This window comes from Chiloscyllium plagiosum, unplaced genomic scaffold (assembly GCF_037043375.1).
Source record: "Chiloscyllium plagiosum isolate Xiang-an unplaced genomic scaffold, Cpla_swu_hap1 HiC_scaffold_24, whole genome shotgun sequence".
NCBI lineage: Eukaryota > Metazoa > Chordata > Chondrichthyes > Orectolobiformes > Hemiscylliidae > Chiloscyllium > Chiloscyllium plagiosum.
In genome coordinates, this window is record NW_028270162.1 from 3,355,787 (window position 1) to 3,375,752 (window position 19,966).

At 43.1% G+C, this 19,966-nt stretch overlaps 1 protein-coding gene across 2 annotated transcripts in view; it reads right to left on the bottom strand.

Moving 5' to 3' along the window:
• The window catches only part of LOC122562501 (syntaxin-2), a 70,542-nt gene that overhangs the window by 11,602 nt on the left and 38,974 nt on the right, over positions 1–19,966 (bottom strand). For both annotated transcript variants that reach the window (XM_087999851.1, XM_087999850.1), the window contains exons 4-8: positions 18,517–18,591; positions 16,036–16,109; positions 12,491–12,599; positions 6,482–6,555; positions 4,521–4,658 (exon numbers count right to left, since the gene is read on the bottom strand). In XM_087999851.1, the coding sequence (XP_087855977.1) occupies positions 4,521–4,658; positions 6,482–6,555; positions 12,491–12,599; positions 16,036–16,109; positions 18,517–18,591 (470 nt within the window). The remainder of the gene's footprint in view (positions 1–4,520; positions 4,659–6,481; positions 6,556–12,490; positions 12,600–16,035; positions 16,110–18,516; positions 18,592–19,966) is intronic.

Here is a 19,966-nt window from a genome sequence, read left to right on the forward strand (position 1 = left end):
CTCTCTTGTTCAAGTCAGAACTCTGGAACAGTGAAACAGAATGTGCTGAGGAAACTCAGCAAGTCTGGCAGCAATGTCATCACACAGACTTGAAGAGCTAGAATGGTCTTGGAACATTAGCCTCTGTGGTGTCTATTAGACCTGCTGAATTTCTCCAGCACCGTGTTTCAACTTCAGAGTTCCACAGTACAGTATGTTGCTTTTGTTTGGATTAATGAGTATAAAAATGGGTATGCCAATGCAATACAGGAGCATGGTGGATGAAATGTTACAAGAGAAGACAGGATGCATAACAAATAATTGTGAAACTGAACAGGCACAGGAATCAAAACGTTGTTCAGTTGGCAAAGATACATCAGTTCTGAAGGCAAGCAAGTGCAAAGAACTGAACAATCCTAAATAGGTGGGTGTGAAATAATTGTTTTTCAAAGATTCTTAATGGCATAATTTCATGTGAAAATAATAAGTCACAACTTTTGATCCTGTGCATGTTCCCTTCTATTGGGTGGAAACTCATGTTTGCAAAATTGTAGTAGTTTCATGTTTTGATGTCAACGTGCTACACAAATATCACAGTGATTCAATAGGGCCATTGATGAAATGGATGGGATCATGTGAATTTGTTGGTTACCTGGGTAACTGTCCCATCAGCAGCAATCAGCAAAAGAAGAAACATCCCATTTATTTTGTTACACTTCCAACAAAAAGAAATGCAGGGGGCTAAGGTTGATAACTGTGCTGCGTGTTAAACACCCAAATTACTCTGCAGTGGAAGTTTCTTAGAGAGAGAATTGGAAAAAATTGGTGCTGATCTTGAGCTGATGTTTAATGCATTATTAAAAGCTTAACTGGGCAGGATTCCTGGCATTAAGCTTTATACCAAAGTTACATTTATATCAGCAATTCTCAGTGACAGGTAGAAGAGCCCAGATCCAGGCCTGTGATTGAGAACTGCAGTATTGAACTTTAACTTGGTTTATTTTTCCACTTTATGCCTAAGACTTTGTACCTTTGTAGCTGAGTTGGTGCCAGCGACTGGCGAATTTGCACACTGCTCACTGTGCTCCTGTATCCCAGTACTTGAGTACATGCGATAATAAAACCTAATTCTAAGAAACTGTGTTAAAGAGCAAACTAACTGCGAGGTGTTGCACAGATGTGATAAAGACCAGATATCTTTAGGTGAAGCAGGGTTGAGGCCAGGGGATACTTAGACCAGGCTGCAAAAACATCAAATTTTGGATTAGTGGTGCTGGAAGAGCACAGCAGTTCAGGCAGCACCCGAGGAGCAGCAAATTCGACGTTTCGGGCAAAAGCCCTTCGTCAGGAATAAAGGCAGAGAGCCTGAAGCGTGGAGAGATAAGCTAGAGGAGGGTGGGGGTGGGGAGAAAGTAGCATAGAGTACAATGGGTGAGTGGGGGAGGGGATGAAGGTGATAGGTCGGGGGGAGGGGGGAGTGGGTAGGTGGAAGAGGAGATAGGCAGGTCGGACAAGTCATGGGGACAGTGCTGAGGTGGAAGTTTGAAACTAGGATGAGGTGGGGGAAGGGGAAATGAGGAAACTGTTGGAAGTCCACATTGATGCCCTGGGGTTGAAGTGTTCCGAGGCGGAAGATGAGGCGTTCTTCCTCTAGGCGTCTGGTGATGAGGGAGCGGCGGTGAAGGAGGCCCAGGACCTCCATGTCCTCGGCAGAGTGGGAGGGGGAGTTGAAATGTTGGGCCACAGGGCGGTTTGGTTGATTGGTGCGGGTGTCCCAGAGATGTTCCAATGCCATTTTCGACATTTATCAAGAAATGTCGATGTAAATAGGGCATGGTTCAGTGGTGACATGGTGCAGGTGAGTGTAATATTTAATACTTTAGATCATGTTTCTTTTGTGAAAGGAGGTAAATTTCATAGATCCTTAGGATAAAGTCACAACGAAAAACAAACACCACTGAGGTTACAAGTGAGCAGGTCAGATTCTGATATTATATTAAAGAAACACAATTTTAAAGAAAGGAGGGAAGAGAATGGAAGCTGCATCAAAAAATCCAGTTTTTAAAAAAATATATCTCCATGCCGGTCTCCTAACACTCCACTTTGCTGTTAGATTAGAGATTAGATTAGATTACTTACAGTGTGGAAACAGGCCCTTCGGCCCAACAAGTCCTCACCGACCCTCCGAAGCGCAACCCACCCATACCCCTACATTTACCCCTTTTAACCTAACACTACGGGCAATTTAACATGGCCAATTCACCTGACCTGCACATCTTTGTGACTGTGGGAGTTGATGCTGTTTAAGTGAAATCTATAGTTCCCCAAACGGGTGCAGCATTCTGATCCAAACAGAAATACAATGTACTGGCAGGAGAGGTAACTGCAAGATAATACAGTTTCACTGCTTTGCTGAATATCCTGGTTCAGTCAGCAAATGTGAGCCCAAGGTTTAATTTGTTCTCAAACATTCTGGAACCCTTTACACCTCCTCTGGATTCACTTTTTGCCCCACCCTCCTTGATTTATTATTACTTTGTCAGTGAGTCTTTCCTCTCCTCACCATGTACTCGATTATTCTCACTGATTTTTTCCATTCCCCTCTCTCCCATGGCTCCATATGAATTTAAAACTTTGTAAAGACTATAATATTTTTATTTTGCTGTGCTTTTTATTGTGGGCTGAAATGGAAAAAGGGCTGTTTCTAAAACTAAGGATTATGGAAAGGATTGAAGGACACCAACACTCATTACATGTGCTGGTTACACTGCTGCTTGTTCAAACAATGGCAGAAATGATCACACAACGCAGCATGTACCTGAACAGCTCCTGGGTGTGAATATTTGGCCTCCAGACACAAAGGAGCTGTCCTTTCTCTGCAGTTTAAAATAAACACCTTAAGCCTGAAGAAAGCCATGATAATTTTCATTAGCTGCAGCTCTTAACCAAGAAGTCAGACTTTGTAAGTTGGGAACCTGTTGCTCTGAGTCTCCTGCCACTAGTGAAAGTACCTGGAGAATAGAGATTAAGTAGCAGCAGGTCCTGACAAGCCAAAAGGATAATCACTTGTCCCTATGCACAAGGTTTACAATGTTTCCTTGTCTTTGCCTATCTGTCTGCATGGGTGTGCAGTGGGGGTATTTATAAAGGGTCACAGTTTTAACCAGAAGAGTTAAAGGGGATTGGTTAGCTCAGTTGGTCAGACAGCTGGTTTGTGATGCAGAATGTTACCATGTGGGTTCAATCCCTGCACCAGCTGAGGTTACTGTGAAGGACTCTCCTTCTGAACCTTTCCCCTTGCTTGAGGTGTGGTGATCCTTAGGTTAAATCACCACCAGTCATCTCTCTCTAATGAGAGTGCAGCCCTATGATCTGGTAAGACTATAGCAATTTGACTTTTATAGTTGATAGTTCATAATTGTGTTTTGGTAGCTAGAACCAATTCACTTGGAAAAGACAGCAATTCTTGTAAAGTACAGAAACCTGGTCTGTACTCTGTCAACCTGGGAGTGAAACCAAGAGCTTTGTGCACGTTTATAAAATAATTAATCTTGTGACAACTGAGAACAGCAGGGCCTGATTTCCAGTGTGCTCTTATACATGCTGAAGTTTAGCCATCTTGCACTCATCAAGACGTATGCAAGGATGCCAAATTTCAAACGATACTTACAATTATTTATCTTTAAACCTTCTAGGTATAATGATAATCATGGGTAAAAATGATTAACATTGCTTTTTGCACCCCAGGTTCTGCCTAACCTGACAATCACGTCCTGTACATTGTGCTTTCAGTCTGTGACCACATTCATTTGGAGGAGCTTTGCACTGGTGTTCAATCAATACCGAGCAATCCTCTTGTAGGCCATCAATGAAGATCTGCAGCACAGTTACTCCTGTGAACAGCGAGGGGCTTTGGTTTCTATGGTTACTGTCTCTACGATCCAACAAACCTACTGTCGAAATCTCACTTGGCCTTTCATTGATTCAAGAACTGCTTTCATAAAGGTCTCTTCTATTTAATTCCTTAATGGTATTGGGTGTAGGTGGTCAGGCCAGCATTTGTAGCCCACCCCCTAATTGCACCACAGAATATATTCTACAATGTCCAGGCACCACCAACTTCTGAAACATCTTTGCTGTGGGAAGCACAGTGCAAGTCAGGAACCAGCAGGTTTACAAGGATGTAACTTCTCAATCGTACATACTGGAGTGTAACATGGATCAAATGGCTCATTTTACGATACCTCACAACAAACTGCAGAACAAAAACCAAAAAATTGCTGGAAAAGCTCAGGTCTGGCAGCGCCTCTGGAGAGAAATCAGACTCTGCTTCCTCTGCACAGATTCTGCCAGACCTGCTGAGCTTTTCCACCAATTTCTGTTTTCAGTTCTGACTTACAGCATCCATAGTTCTTATGTACTTTTTAAACACCGTATGTATACTTTCATTCACTTAGACTGGAGAAATAACTCTGGGATTCAACACTCAAACTTAAATGGACAGCACACCTCAAAAACCCATAAAGGTTGAAACACTTCACCTGCTGTTCCACTAACATGGCCATGTCCACAAACATATCGTGCAACTCTCGTATGCTTGCTTCCAGTTTGATGATATCTTTGTGCCGCGATTCAATCTCATTAAGAGCTTGCCTGGTGATCTGGGTGTCTGATATAATCTGTAAAACAAAGATTAGGAAGCTGATTGGTGCAACCTTTGGGGATTCTCTTTCCTTCTTTCTGATGCTCAGAAGTTTATAAAGGTGACAAGGTGGTTTCTGCACATGTTCTGAAGGGCATTGAGGAAGCATCATTCAAACTGGGTCACCCAGGTAGTTACCAGAGTTAGATCAGAGATTGGGGCATGGGGAAGGCTTTGATTCTGCATAACGTAAAGTGCAAAAGCAGTTTATAGACAATGCTAATGGTTTGACAGAATTGAGGAATACAAGAAAGAGGAGTTGGCCATTCGGCCCTTCAATTTTGCTCTGCCATTTAAACGGGTAATCGAGTGTCTCTTTCCTTGACTCCATGTTTCAATTCACTTAGCTTCCAAAAATCTATCAATCTCAGTCTGAAATACATTCAACAGTGGGGCATGTCAACCCCATATTGTGAGAGAGATCCTACTGCTAGACACCCCAGCTGGTGGAAACATCTATTATTATCTATCCTGTTTCACCACGTTTACGTCCCGAGTTTTTATTGTATATACAGCACAGAAACAGATCATTTGACCAAATGTGTTTTAGCTCAAGCAAACCTTCACCTACTGTCCATTTCATGTTATCATCCAAGTCTCTACTTCCCTCCCCCTCAGGTTTATCCAGCTCCCCCTGAAATGCATTCACCTCGACAACACTTTACCGGAGAAGGGTCCACAATCTCACCACTCACTCAGCAATGAATCATCTCCAGATTTTCCTCTTGGATTTAATCACCACTCTATTGTATTTTTAGATGTATCATCTTAAAGATCTCGGTTAAGTCCCCCCTCATTTACTGAGAGAGAAGAGTCCCCGATGTGATCATAGTCTCACTCGATATTACCACCATTTAGTTATGGTAGGCACCTCGTCCAGTGCCTCCACACCCTCTTAGAATACAGACCGAGGACTCAAAGTGTGGTCTAAACCCAGGTGCAATACAAGCTCAACATAACTTTGAAACTTTTCAGTTCTGTCCTTTGAGAAATGAATTCCAGGACTGTTTGCTTTTTTCTGGTCTTATTAACTGAAGTGCTATTTTATGTGATGTGTACATCTATCCACCTCCAGATTTATCTACCCCACCTAGCCACGTGGTATGCAGCTTCTGTACTGATTTAACCAAAGCTTGGGGAATGAAGGTACTCCATTAATGGCAGGAACTACCACATTGTTCCTGTGGTGCGACATGATGGCACTTTAAAGCTTTGGTTTAATGACTCATCGGAAAGACAGCACTCCTTCAGTACTGCATTGGACTGCTGGCCTGAATATTGGACCCAAGTGGGTGGAACATGACTAGAAGCCATAATCACAACTGAACTATTAATTCTCTACAGATTGGCAGAGTTTCTCCAGCATTTTCTGTTTTTATTTCAGCAGTATTTGGCATTTGAACTCACGACCTTCGTATTCAGATACGAGGTGCTTCCCACAGTGGATGGAGGATGAGGAGACACAAAGGGATTCATACTTACAGACTCAACTCATTCTATCCCTACTTTTATTCTTTTTCTTTAATATCATGTTTTCCACAAACTGTGAAAGCAATTGAGATTAAACCAAGTAAATTTCATTCTAAGAACAGAAAATGCTGGTAACACTCAGGAGGTCTGGAAAAAACATGGAGTGTCAAACAGGGTTGATGTTTCCGCTCAATGACCTTTGTCCATCACAACTGACAAAGAGTCACCAAACTGAAATGTTGCTGCTTTGTCTCTCCACAAATGCCGTCAGACCTGATGATTGCTGATTGCCAGCTGAACTTTGCTTACAAAACTTTAATGCTTGCTTACATCAGATGTAAAAATAGATGGGTTACCACTCTCCAGCATCTCTTCCAGTTCATCATCGGTGGTTGTTCTTCCAGCTGTCAAAGCAAAGTTGACACAATGAATGCAAAGACTTTTGATCCTTTGTAATTCATTTTCCAGGCTGAACATCAAGATTACAAAGCTGCATAAACGGACTTTTAAGAAAGGAATATGAAAAATTAAATCACAAGCCATGTCCCTGCCTTTTCTTTGATATCTTGAACATCTTTTAAAACAATGATGCAAGTGCTTTAAATCAGCACAAGGCTGATGTTCAGTCACTATGAAGCCCAAATGGATAACTCAAATCAGTTCGGATGAGGCACTCAACAATAGTACAGGCACCAAGAGTGTCTGAAAGAAAACTACATTCAAGCTCATTCAAATACAGTTGGCTTTTTAAAAATCTCAATTTTACTGTCCTTTGAGGATCTGGTGTTGCCAGAGACCTCATTTCTTCCCTTGCCAGCTTCCTTTTGCCTCACACCATCATCTAAATGCCATTTAATCTCTTGTACTCTTCACCTGATCACAGACCCTCTCTCCCTGACTCGTTCCTGGCTCAATACTTGTATAAAACTTTCAAACCTTGAACTCTGTCAGGTCTGAAACATTAACTCTTTTCCTCTCTGTACAGAATGAGCCTGACCAAGTGATTTCAATTTTTTTTGTTTTTGTGTCAGATTTACAGAATTTTTCTTTTTAAGAGGAGTTATCGACAGACCTCAGTTAGACTCTAGCTAACACGCTTTGATATGGTCGGCAAAGTAAAGCTGTCCTATTGGCGGAAGGTACAAGGACCAGGGATTGCAAATTGTAGACTTTGGGCAAGAGAGGCTGAGGGAATGTGAGGTAGAATGGCTTTATGTAGTAAATGATAATTATCCAGATCTCATTCCCCATCAGTCTGACAGAAGTGGAGATGATCATTGATTGCAAATGTCAACTGATGGGCATTTGAGGGTAATAAATGGATGGGTTTCCAGGGGGAAGAGCGGGGAATGCACTGCCTGGATTGCTTCACAGAGAGAGACCGTGTAAAATCAATGGGCTCAAATGACTATAAAACCTGAAGACTCAACTCATTTGGCTTTAGACCAGCAAAACTCAGCAAGGGGGCTTGAATAGCATCTGCCTGTTTCTGGATACAATCACACAGTTCAGCAGAGGCTGGACGACACTGTGCGGATAGTGTTAAGGACCCTCCTTTACTACATATCTTGTAAAAGCGGTAGGTGGTTTAGCGACTTCAGTCCCATCTATTGGAGTTCCTACAAAAGAAATGAATTTTCACTGTGCTCCTGGTCGAATCCAATCTGTATGAATGTTTACCTTGACTGGGGTTGTGAGAGAGTTTGCTGCTAACTGGAAACCAAAGCTCTCAAACCAAATTGTAAAACACACGCAGTCAGCCATTTGATGCAGGAATGGCATTGCTCAGCATTCAAAACCAACAGCACATGCCCTGCATAAGCAACATGTATTTATATTGACTAACACAATAACAGTCCCCAACAGAGCAGCATAAAACAAAATGACATGGGACTTATATCAAGAGACATTAGGGTGGGTGACCAAACAGGGAGGTTTGAAAGAATGTTTAAGAGGAAAGCAAGGTAAAGATTGAGAAACTTAGGGAGGTTAAAGGTTAGCCTAGTTAAGTAGACAGGGCTGTTGCAGCTATACAGGGCCTTAGTGAGACAACACCTACACAGTACTGTCTACAGTTTGATCTCCTGATCTAAGGAAGGATGTAATTGGAAGTTGTTCAGAGCAGGTTCACTTTACTAATGATTGGGATAACGGAGTTAGCTTGTAGGGGCTAAGCAGGTTGGCCTACACTGTCAGCAGTGAAGCGCTGATCTTATTGGAACATTCAAGAACCTGAAAAGACTTGACAGGGTGGATGGTATAAGGGTGGTCCTTTGTGGGGACAGACAGGAAAGTGAAGTTAAGGCCACAGTCCGATCAGCCATGATCCTACTGTACAGCAGAGTGGGCCCAACTGACAGAATGGCCAACTCTTGTGGTCAGCACAACTGAAAGCATGACCAAAGGTGAACCAATTACAGCTGGGAATGCACAAAATGCAAGAATTAGTTGAGAGATTGTGGAGGGTTGGAGGTTTGGAGAAGATTACAGAGATTGGGTGAGGAAAGGCCTTGGATGATTGGGAATCCAGGAACAACATTTGAAATATCAAGACATCATTTCACTGGGAAGGAGTGCAGGTCAGCAAATACTCGACAGCTGGAGAGAGTTAGAACATGGCAAAGCTCTGTCGCCCAAGGTTATAGAGGGGAGAAAGTGGCAGGCTGGCCCGGAGTGAGAGAATCGGCAAATCCAGAGGCATGAATGGGCATTTCAACCTGAAAATCCAGGGATAGCGTGGATCAAAGCTCATATCAGGGTCAAATATGAATGAAAGCTGTAAACAGCTTGGCTGAACATGCTTGTTCTTCCAGGGAGGGGGACGGAGTCTGCAGCTGACACATGGAGACTGTTGCCAAGTAACATCTGAGGGAATCAATTAAAATATCCAAGAGTGAACTAAAGAAAGCATCTTTACACAATGAACACCCTTAACAACCACTTCTAATACAATCCAAAACACAAAGCATTTCTACCTTGTGATAATATATTTAAATAGTTAAAGGGACAGGAAGGAAATGGGAAGTTAAAACATTTAACAACTGACAGTTGGAGAGATCAAGTTACAGAAAAATCTGACTTCACACATTCCATATCAGATGAGATCAGTGATTCTGCACAATCAGTTGGAATTATTTCAATAAACATTGGACATCGATGTGGATGCTTAATTATTTCATTCTGGCATGCAGCCTGCTAGAGGATTTTAGCACTGCATGTTAAATACCTACAGTCCACAATAAGCACGTCAGCGGATTTGGAATGTGAGAAAGTTAATTGCTTTGTTGGAGCTCATCGGCTCTCCTCCCCGATGTAACCTCAGCAATCCAGAAGTAAATATATTAAATACGTTAAGTGTGGCAAGGTGAATAATCCTTTCTTTCCTCTCTAATCTCCTCCAGCCTCACAACTGGTCTGAGATGTCAGCACTGCTACACTTCGAGACCTCAACTTGGAACATTTTCATCATGGCAGAGTCAACAGGACCTTGCCTAACAAATCATTCGGAAAGGGACACTTGCGATATTGTAGCACTCCCTCAGTATTATCCTGGAGAGTCAGGCCCATGTTTAAGTGCCCAGATTGGGACTTGAAATTGCAATATTCCGACTCAGAGACAAGGGCATTAACCACTGAACCATGACCAACACATTCACCACATGAAGTTCCAAACAATAAAAGATTAACATGGACAATTACCAAAGTTATCTAGGCCATCTGTTTTCCAATATTACAACAATTTGAACAATCGTTTGGAAATTTAGGAGGGGTGTAGTGTCGTGGTAATGTCAATGAGCCATTCATCCAGAGGCAAAGGCTAACACATCAACAACACTGGTTCATATGGCAGCTGGTGGAGTTGAAATCCCATTGATAAATCTGGAACTGTAAAGTAAGTCTCAGTGACAGTTACCATGGCAACTATAAACAAATTACTGAATCCCTTAATCCCTCAAGGAAAGAAACCTGCCTAACCCAGTCTGGTCTCCAGATCCACAGTAATGTGGCCAACTCTGAACTGGTTAGATTCTCTCTTGTTGGAGATGGTCGTTGCCTGACACTTGTGTGCTACAATTGTTCCTTGTCAAAGCCTGGATATTATCCAGGTTTTGGAGCATTTGGGTATGGACTGCTTTAGTATCTGAGGAGTCACAAACAGTGCTGAGTATTGCATGGTCATCAGTGAACATCCCCATCGTTGACCTGATGATGGAGCGAAGGTCACTAGCGAAGTAGCTGTATGTGGTTGGGATGCAATATCACTGCTGTGCTTTCTCCTTCCAATTCCATTTTAAAGGCTACTGCTGGATCAGCTCTACTGCTTGACAATGAAGTCCAAATCCTAACCAACCACCACAAAACAAAAAAGCTTCTCTTCATATCGCCTCTGGTTTGTTTGCCAATCCCCTTTGGTTACTGGTCCTTCGACTACAGTTCCTCTGTACACACCCGTTGTGATTTTGAATACCTCGGTTAAACCTCCAGTTTAATTGGCTCCAAGAAACACAATTCCAGTTTATGTTTTTATTCAGGAGATGTGGGCACAACTGGTTGAGCCGATCCTTAGTTGCCCTTGAGGTGGTGGTGATGAGCTGCCTTCGTTTGCAACAGGTCAACCCCCAAAACAGTCTCTCTCTCAATCCATATGACTGTAACCCTTCAGCTCTAGAACCACTCAAAAGACAAACTTAACAGTAATATTTTTTGGTTTATCTTGTATCTTTGGCAATTAGATAGCTTTAGGAAAGCCTTCCCATGTAACTCAGTGTTCTATGTTACTGTCACGCCCTGGAGTAGGAAACTACAGGCTGCACACTATTCCAAAACTCTCTTTTATGTTAACTCAAACACACTGCTCATCAACAAATGATGAAACAAGCTATATACAACAGAGAATTTAATGGAAACTGGCATCCTAAAACTCAAAAGGGAAGCAATACCCAATGTTGGGGCTTCGAAAGCCTGTGTCAGAGCCAAGGGTTTTTAACAAATAAACTGATGATTTTCTTCATAGAAGGAAAAACAAGACGTTGAAAAGAATATTTCATTCCAATGAGAGGACTGATGCCTCTGTTTTTCAACTTACTGATGACTATCCAGATTGGGGTTTATATTGCAGTGAACAGTCCCACACTCTAGTGGCACTTTCTCCCTCGCATAGTTACACACATTATACTCTCAAAAATCATACAACACAATGTTCAAAAGCAATATTGTGAAGTAATTTTTTTTAGGAACTGATATAAAAATGTAAACAAAAATGGTAAGAACAGTAGCATTCTCTTTCCTTAGACATTTATTGAATCTGTGTTGTATGACACCCTTACCTAAGCAAAACGCAGTGTGCAAATTTCACACTGACCCCCTGCACACACACCTACCAGGGAAAGACAGCTCCACAATTCCACTGCTGTGCATGAAGTGCTACTTTCCAATCTCACTTCTGAATGGGCCAAGATCTAATTTTGACATTACGCTCCTCCCACACATCCCCCTATTCCCCCCCCCTCTCCCCCCCCGATTTTGAACTCCCTCCAGAAGAATTAATTTCTATTTCTCCATTGAATCCCATCATTTTAAACATCTGTCAATTCATTCCTCGCCCTCTAACCTTAATGGAACTTTGTTCCAGTGATAGTCTTCCTGAAACATTAACTGTTTCTCTTGAACAACGGCTGCCTGATTTGAGAACATTCAGCACTTTCTGTTTATAATTCCAGAGAATAGCAACATTGCATCCATACAGCTTGTCCTTTCTATTCCCATTCTGTCAAAGCTGTTCTGTATGTGTTCTATTCCAAGGTCGCCCTATCTTTTCCCAGATGCTTGCACAGAGAAGAATATGATTTAGCCAGTTGAGGGTCTGATTAATAATTTTTTACAACTGGAGGATAACTTAACACTACTGCCTCACAGCGCTACGGACCTGGGTTCGATTCCACCCTTAGGTGACTGAGTGGAGTTTGCACCTTCTCCATAACTTTGTGGGTTTCCTCTCCATTCAAACAAGTATAGGCTCCGGTGGTGTACTTGTGTTCTGAGATGGGTTGGCCATGGGAAATACAGGGTTACAGGGATACCGAGAGGTTGCGTGGGTCTGGGTGGGACTCAGTGGGCCGGAATGGCCTCCTTCCATATCACAGGGATTTTATGATTCTGCAGTTTTGAATTCCAACATTGTACAAAAACCTCAAACACAAGTCTTAGGTTTTACTTGTGCTCAGTTCCATTCTTTGTTTCAAATAAAGTTAGCATATTTAAAAGATACAGAATATATTGGTCTATGGCCTTCATCTACATATTATCAATGTAATAACAGAATGAGCAGACATCACTCACTGATCTCGAGCTGCCGCTGAATTCGGCCTTTGCTGCGTTCCCTGAACAGGATTTGAATCTCGTTGTACTCAGTCATCACATTTGCAAATTTTCGGGATAGAGTTGAGTGCTGGAATTTAAAGACAAATTGAATAATTTAAAGGAAACAAAGAAATGGACCAGAGGCTGACTCTTTCTAATCAGGTTTTATGTCAATATTGAAGCCCCTAGATGATCATCTGAAGCCAATATCTAGTTGCCATGATGAGAAATCAGAGACTCACTGATTTAAGTTGAAACTTTATTGCTGGAACAGCACAGCAGGTCAGGCAGCATCCAGGGAACAGGAGATTCGATGTTTCGGGCACAGGCCCTTCTTCAGGAATGCATTCCTGAAGAAGGGCCTGTGCCCGAAACGTCGAATCTCCTGTTCCCTGGATGCTGCCTGACCTGCTGTGCTGTTCCAGCAATAAAGTTTCAACTTTGATCTCCAGCATCTGCAGATCTCACTTACTCACCGATTTAAACTTTATAAAGCTTCTCAGTCTCCTTATAACCATTACACCTCAGGCTTTCTCACTTCCATTACCATGTAAGGTATAATGAGAAGATTATGGGGCTTGATTGGCTCAGTTGGCTGGCCTGTTGGTTTATGACGCAGTGTGTTACCAGTGTGGGTTCACTTTCTGCACTGGCCAAGGTTACCATGAAGGACTCTTGCTCTCAACCTTTACCCTCACCAAAGGCGTGGTGACCCTCAGATTAAACCATAACCAGGTCATCCTGCTCTGCATCACAAGACAGCAGCTCTAGGCTCTGGTAGGACAATGGCAACTTTATCCTTTAATTATAAGATGCTAAATTACACTCCAAAAAAGGTTTTCAAATCCTGCACAACTCAATGTTTTCTTGTAAGTTACAACCGTCCTGTGTGCATTGCAGAGTGTATACCCATTAGCTTGCACATATATATGTGTGTAATATACAAGTGTGTACATGTGAGAGTAAGCTTACTTAATATGGAAACAGACATAATTCAGGGAAAGTTAGAACATTCCAAACCGCTTGAACATGTGCAGTGCTAATACAGAGGGTTGTTTTTTTTCCCCCGAAATAACCAATCTGGACTGTCAGATCTTCACCAACATCAATTTCGGTCAACTTCACCTTTCTAATTAGCAGTCTATACTCCCGCCCCACTGAACTCATCTCTACCTGCCTCGACACTGTCCTATCCCCCCTAGTCTAGGAACTCTCCACATACGTTCGAGACACCACCCACGCCCTCCACCTCCTTCAAGACTTCCGTTTCCCCGGCCCCCAACGCCTTATCTTCACTATGGATATCCAATCCCTCTACACCTCCAACACCATGACCAGGGCCTCCAAGCCCTCCGTTTTTTCCTCTCCCGATGTCCCCAACAGTACCCTTCCACCGACACTCTCATTTGTTTGGGCGAACTGGTCCTCACCCTTAACAATTTCTCCTTCGAATCCTCCCACTTCCTCCAGACCAAAGGGGTAGCCATGGGCACACGTCTGGGCCCCAGCTATGCCTGTCTCTTTGTGGGCTACATAGAACAGTCGATCTTCCGTAATTACACCGGCACCACTCCCCACCTCTTCCTCCGCTACATTGATGACTGCATTGGCGCCACCTCATGCTCCCATGAGGTTGAGCAATTCATCAACTTCACCAACACATTCCACCCTGACCTTAAATTTACCTGGGCCATCTCTGACAACTCCCTCCCCTTCCTGGACCTCTCCATCTCCATTAATGACGACCGACTTGACACTGACATTTTTTACAAGCCCACGGACTCCCACAGCTACCTGGATTACACCTCTTCCCACCCTACCTCTTGCAAAAATGCCATCCCGTATTCCCAATTCCTCCGCCTCCACTGTATCTGCTCCCAGGAGGACCAGTTCCACCACAGAACACACCAGATGGCCTCCTTCTTTAGAGACCGCAATTTCCCTTCCCACGTGGTTAAAGATGCCCTCCAACGTATCTCGTCCACATCCCGCACCTCCGCCCTCAGACCCCACCCCTCCAACTGTAACAAGGACAGAACACGCCTGGTGCTCACCTTCCACCCTACCAACCTTCGCATAAACCAAATCATCCGCCGACATTTCCGCCACCTCCAAACAGACCCCACCACCAGGGATATATTTCTCTCCCCACCCCTCTCCGCCTTCCGCAAAGACCATTCCCTCCGTGACTACCTGGTCAGGTCCATGCCCCCCCTACAACTTACCCTCCCATCCTGGCACCTTTCCCTGCCACCGCAGGAACTGCAAAACCTGCGCCCACATCTCCTCCCTCATCTCCATCCAAGGCCCTAATGGAGCCTTCCACATCCATCAAAGTTTTACCTACACATCCACTAATATCATTTATTGCATCTGTTGCTCCCGATGCGGTCTCCTCTACACTGGGGAGACTAGACGCCTCCGAGCAGAGCGCTTTAGGGAACATCTCTGGGACACCCGCACCAATCAACCACACCGCCCCGTGGCCCAACATTTCAACTCCCCCTCCCACTCTGCCAAGGACATGGAGGTCCTGGGCCTCCTTCACCGCCGCTCCCTCACCACCAGACGTCTAGAGGAAGAACGCCTCATCTTCTGCCTCGGAACATTTCAACCCCAGGGCATCAATGTGGACTTCAACAGTTTCCTCATTTCCCCTTCCCCCACCTCACCCTAGTTCCAAACTTCCAGCTCAGCACTGTACCCATGACTTGTCCGGACTTGTCCAACCTATCTCCTTTTCCACCTATCCACTCCACCCTCTCCTCCCTGACCTATCACCTTCATCCCCTCCCCCACTCACCCATTGTACTCTATGCTACTTTCTCCCCACCCCCACCCGCCTCTAGCTTATCTCTCCATGCTCCAGGCTCTCTGCCTTTATTCCTGATGAAGGGCTTTTGCCCGAAATGTCGATTTTGCTGCTCCTCGGATGCTGCCTGAACTGCTGTGCTCTTCCAGCACCACTAATCCAAAATTCACCTTTCTAATCTCCCATTTCACCAATTAATTCCTAATTCTTTCTCTTCTGCCTGTCTGATCTTCCAATACCATCCTGACGGGTAGTTTAGTTCTAGAAATAAGTGTAACTGATTAAAAATATGGGGTCACCCACTTAAGATGAATGAGGAGAACATTTTCTCCCCCTTCCTCAGAGTTAGATGTCTTTAGAACGGTCTTTGTCAAAAGTAGGAGGAACAGAGTCTTTGAAAGATTATTGGGCATGAGGTGGAATGAGAAGCAATCAGATCAGGATTTCAGAATGGCAGGTCAGGCTCAAGTGGGCCAACTCCTGTTGCTAATTTGTATGTTTGTGTGGGCACTAGCGATGATCCCATATTATACCAGTTGTGTGTGCCTGAGAACAGGAGGGTGTTAATGCTATTTCACTGTAAAAACATCCCAGTCTACATAAAAGGTAACTGGTTTGCATGTCCAAATTCGTGTCCCTTTCAAAGAAGTGAAAAAGGCATCATTTTTCAGGTCCACACGAAACTTGAAACACCGTAAGTATGGCACTGTACCTGAGTTTTGCGTATCCTTAAATCTACTGAACTTTGGTTTTCATTGTCTTCTGTTTTGATGCTTTGTTCTATAACTACAATTGAAACAAAAAGGTGAGGATTGTTGTTAAGCATCAAGCAAAGTAAGAATGACAGATATACAAGGTACAAGTTAATGTACAATTTTACAGCAAGAGTTTGAGGTAGCAATGGTAGATTAAATACACAGAAATATAAAACACTAGATGGCAATCATTCTTTTAAGAACGGAATTGGAATTTTCAAGGTTGACAGTGTTCCAAACGGTCCGCAGACTCAGTGTACGAATACATCCAATATGGCAATCAATAACACCAGCAGGTTGGAGTGCAGCACCAGAGAGTAGGATCCAAATCAGGGACAGTCCTCTGCTTCACGCTGATCAGATAAAACATCGAATGGCAAGTTCTGGTGACAAGATTACAGCGACACACACCTCGAAGGCAGCGGAGAGACGAGCTACACAGCTAACCACCTAGAAGTTTCAGCTAGGAGGAAAAACTGCATAATCTTTGGGAATCTCAACCTTGACAGGACCTGAAGGTTAATAGTACAGAAAAAAAAACTTAAACCCAGAGTGGTGTAACATGCAAGATATGCAGCTTGTGGGACAAAGAAATCTGGTTTCAAACTATTTAAAGAGAAATATAGAACTAATATCAGAAATTTAATTCTCTCAAAAATATTCACTTTGATCACCTTCGGGTATAAAGCTAAGCACTCAAGAGAACCATTCTAGAAAAAAACACGTACACAATAGTGGGGACTATTGCAGTTTCCCAGTTTCAGCACAGGGTCAGGGGCAGTGGAATTCCTAACAAGCTCCTTCAACATCAGCTTCCAAACCCAGGAATCATCTTGGATAGAGGGGGGCAGTCGATACACGGGAATACTACTGCCTGAAAGCTTCCCCAAAGCCACTCCCCATTCTGACTTGAAAACATATTGTCGTTCCTTCAGTGTCACTGGTTCAAAATATCACAAAATAAGTTGCCCTCCTCTAATCAACAACAGGTTCAATGTAACAAACTAGAGCAGACTAAAAGGTCAAAACAAATAGCTCTGCGGATTAGATACTCAATGTTTCAGTCAAAAAAAAAAACCCTGAAGATGATTTGTGCAGAACTGACTTTTCCTAAAGCGACTCGAGCTGCTGGAAAAATAACAGTAGGTTGGGAACAGTCTCAGAATGTCCACATTCAAAGAGGAGGAAAAGAGACTGACAGAGCCAGTCATATCCATTTAAATGAGTGGAATTCAGCAGGAGTCATCCTCAGGGCTACCAATAACAACATGCCAAATGGAAACTGCCCTGGGTCCAGGAGGGAGAGATTATGAAGGAATAATCACCTGAAGGAGGCAATATCCTCAATGAACTGGCTGAGGCTTCCCCATGAAGTTCTCTCCTTCTCAAACTCTCCCCTCACCTCAGGTCTGCTGATCCTCAGGTTAAACCACCATCAACTGTGTCTCTGTTCCATTGAGACAGTAGCTCCATGGGCCAATTTCTTTTTTGAAGTTGTGCAAGTTGCAATATTAAAGGCTGGCGGAAGCGAATTCATTAATATACGATTTAAAGGAGAATTTAAAAATATTTGGAGAGAGATAAATAAAGTTGCAGGACTGTGTGAAAATGACAGGTGACTCTACGTTGTAAATGCCTAACCTTCCAAGGTCTTTTTACCAAAGTTCCTCATGAAAGGCCTTTCTGACAGAATCAAAGCTGTAGGGATTCAGGATCAGAAGCTTCTGAAGAGACCAATTAATAAAGATGGAATTGTCTTTCTCACCCTGAATAAGGTTGGGACTTGGGAATCACATGCATTGAAACAATACGTGACAGTGTCTTGACCATGATTAATGTTTCAACCAGTTATTAGGATTGAAGAGAAGAACTTTTCAGAAATTAAAAACCAAACATATAATTCCAAACAACAAAAATATCAATGGCTTATTCTAATGAGAGGGAGACACATGCAATTTATAACCTCTTTTAGAAATATCTCAAACTTGCCTTCAAGATGCAAAAATACTGGGGACGATGACAAATAGCACACTTTTCAAGGTGTAGGGAATTCAGGGTGGTATGACTGATCATGATCACCTACTCTAGCCAAGTCGTTGAGAAATTTCTCTTGATGGAGACAGCAGAGAGAGTTGTGCCGGATGGTTCTATACATCATTCAGCACACAAAGAGGCCACTTGGTCCATCATGCTTCTGATCGCTGTTATGTAGAGCGACTCAATCATTCACATAGTCCTGCAACTTTATTTATCCATCTTCAAATACTTTTAAACTCTCCTTTAAATTGTATATGAACGAATTTGCTTCCACCAACCTTTCATATCACAACTTGAACAACTTTAAAAAAGCTTCCTCGTAATACCTTTGGTTTTTACCAAACATTCAAACAGTGTGCAAACAATCAAAATATCTCAGTGACCTGTTGAAAAACACTTACTCTTCAGCTTATTTCGGACTCGGTTTGCAATTCTCTTAATTGACAGTGTAAGTTCTTCAAGTTCTTCTTTGGTTTCTTTTTAAGAAAGAAAGAAAGAAAGAAAATATTTAATGATCTTGCAAACTGATAAAAAGGAATCTGGAATCAAAATGTTTATCAGCCATTTCAATTTTGATACAGTGTTGGGTGGAAATGGTCAGCAATGTGATATTAAAGTCTGCCTTTAATTTTGCTTTCCACATATCTCTAGTATTTTGTTTATTAAGACAGGCTGGTATTATAAAGTGACTTTCACAAACCTAAAAAACACTCTACAGTCAAAGAAAATATTCTGAAATGTAGTCACATTGTAATTGTGCACCACTGGAAAGGCACAGGTCTGGGGTGTGATGGAGCACTCCCTACTTGCCTGGATGGGGGCTGCTCTACAAAGCTCAACACCAGTGAGGACAAAGCAACCCACCTGTTAGTGCCCCGACACGCAGGGGACAGCGCCCGAAAGCTAGTGCTTCCAATTAAACCTGTTGGACTATAACCTGGTGTTGTGAGATTTTTAACTTTGTCCACCCCAGTCCAACACCGGCATCTCCGAATCATCAAGATGCACTGTAGTAACACACTAACATTGCTTCCACAGGAATTTCCAATTTCTGCCACCGAGGTGGAAAAGGGCAGTAGATGCGTGTGACCACCTGAAAGCTCCTCCAAACTCCACTCCATCCTGACGTAAGGCCAACATCCTGTGACTCCCTCCCTAACTGCTCTGTGGGTAGCAGTGGCCTAACAACCCCATGGACTGCAGCGGTTCTAGACAGTGGCTCACCAATTTTCTTGAGGACAGCACATACTGAATTTTTTTTAAAACTTCAATGAGGAGAACACATGACAACTGGTAAGATCCAAGGAAGTAACGAAGATCAAAGGGACTTTGATCCACCAATCCCTTAAGGCAGCAGGAGAATTATAGTAAGTAGTTAGGGTGGCAGATGGGATATTTGTCTTTATTAGCCAAGGCATGGAGTTTAAAGTAGGGAGGTTATTGTGTTTAGTGTATTGCTTGAAATTCTGGAAACTACATTAGAAGAGGGATGGGACAGCACTTGGAGAGGGTGCAGAGACGATTTATCAGAATATTGACTGGGCTGGAAAGTTTTAGTTAGAGAGAGATTGGACAGAATGCAGTTGTTTTCCTGAAAACAAAAGAGCCTGCCAGGGGATATGGTCGAGAGGGTCTGAAATGAGGAGGAGCATGGACAAGGGGCAGATGGGAAGAAACCTTTCCCCTTGGAGAAATGATCAGAGGCCACAGGTTTAAGTTAAGGGGCAGATGGTTTCGAGGAGATGTGGGGAAAATGTTTTTCACCCAGAGAGTGGTGGGAACCTGGAACTCTAAGAGTGGTAGAAGGCAGACACAATCATCTCATTTGGATGTGCACTTGTAATACCAAGG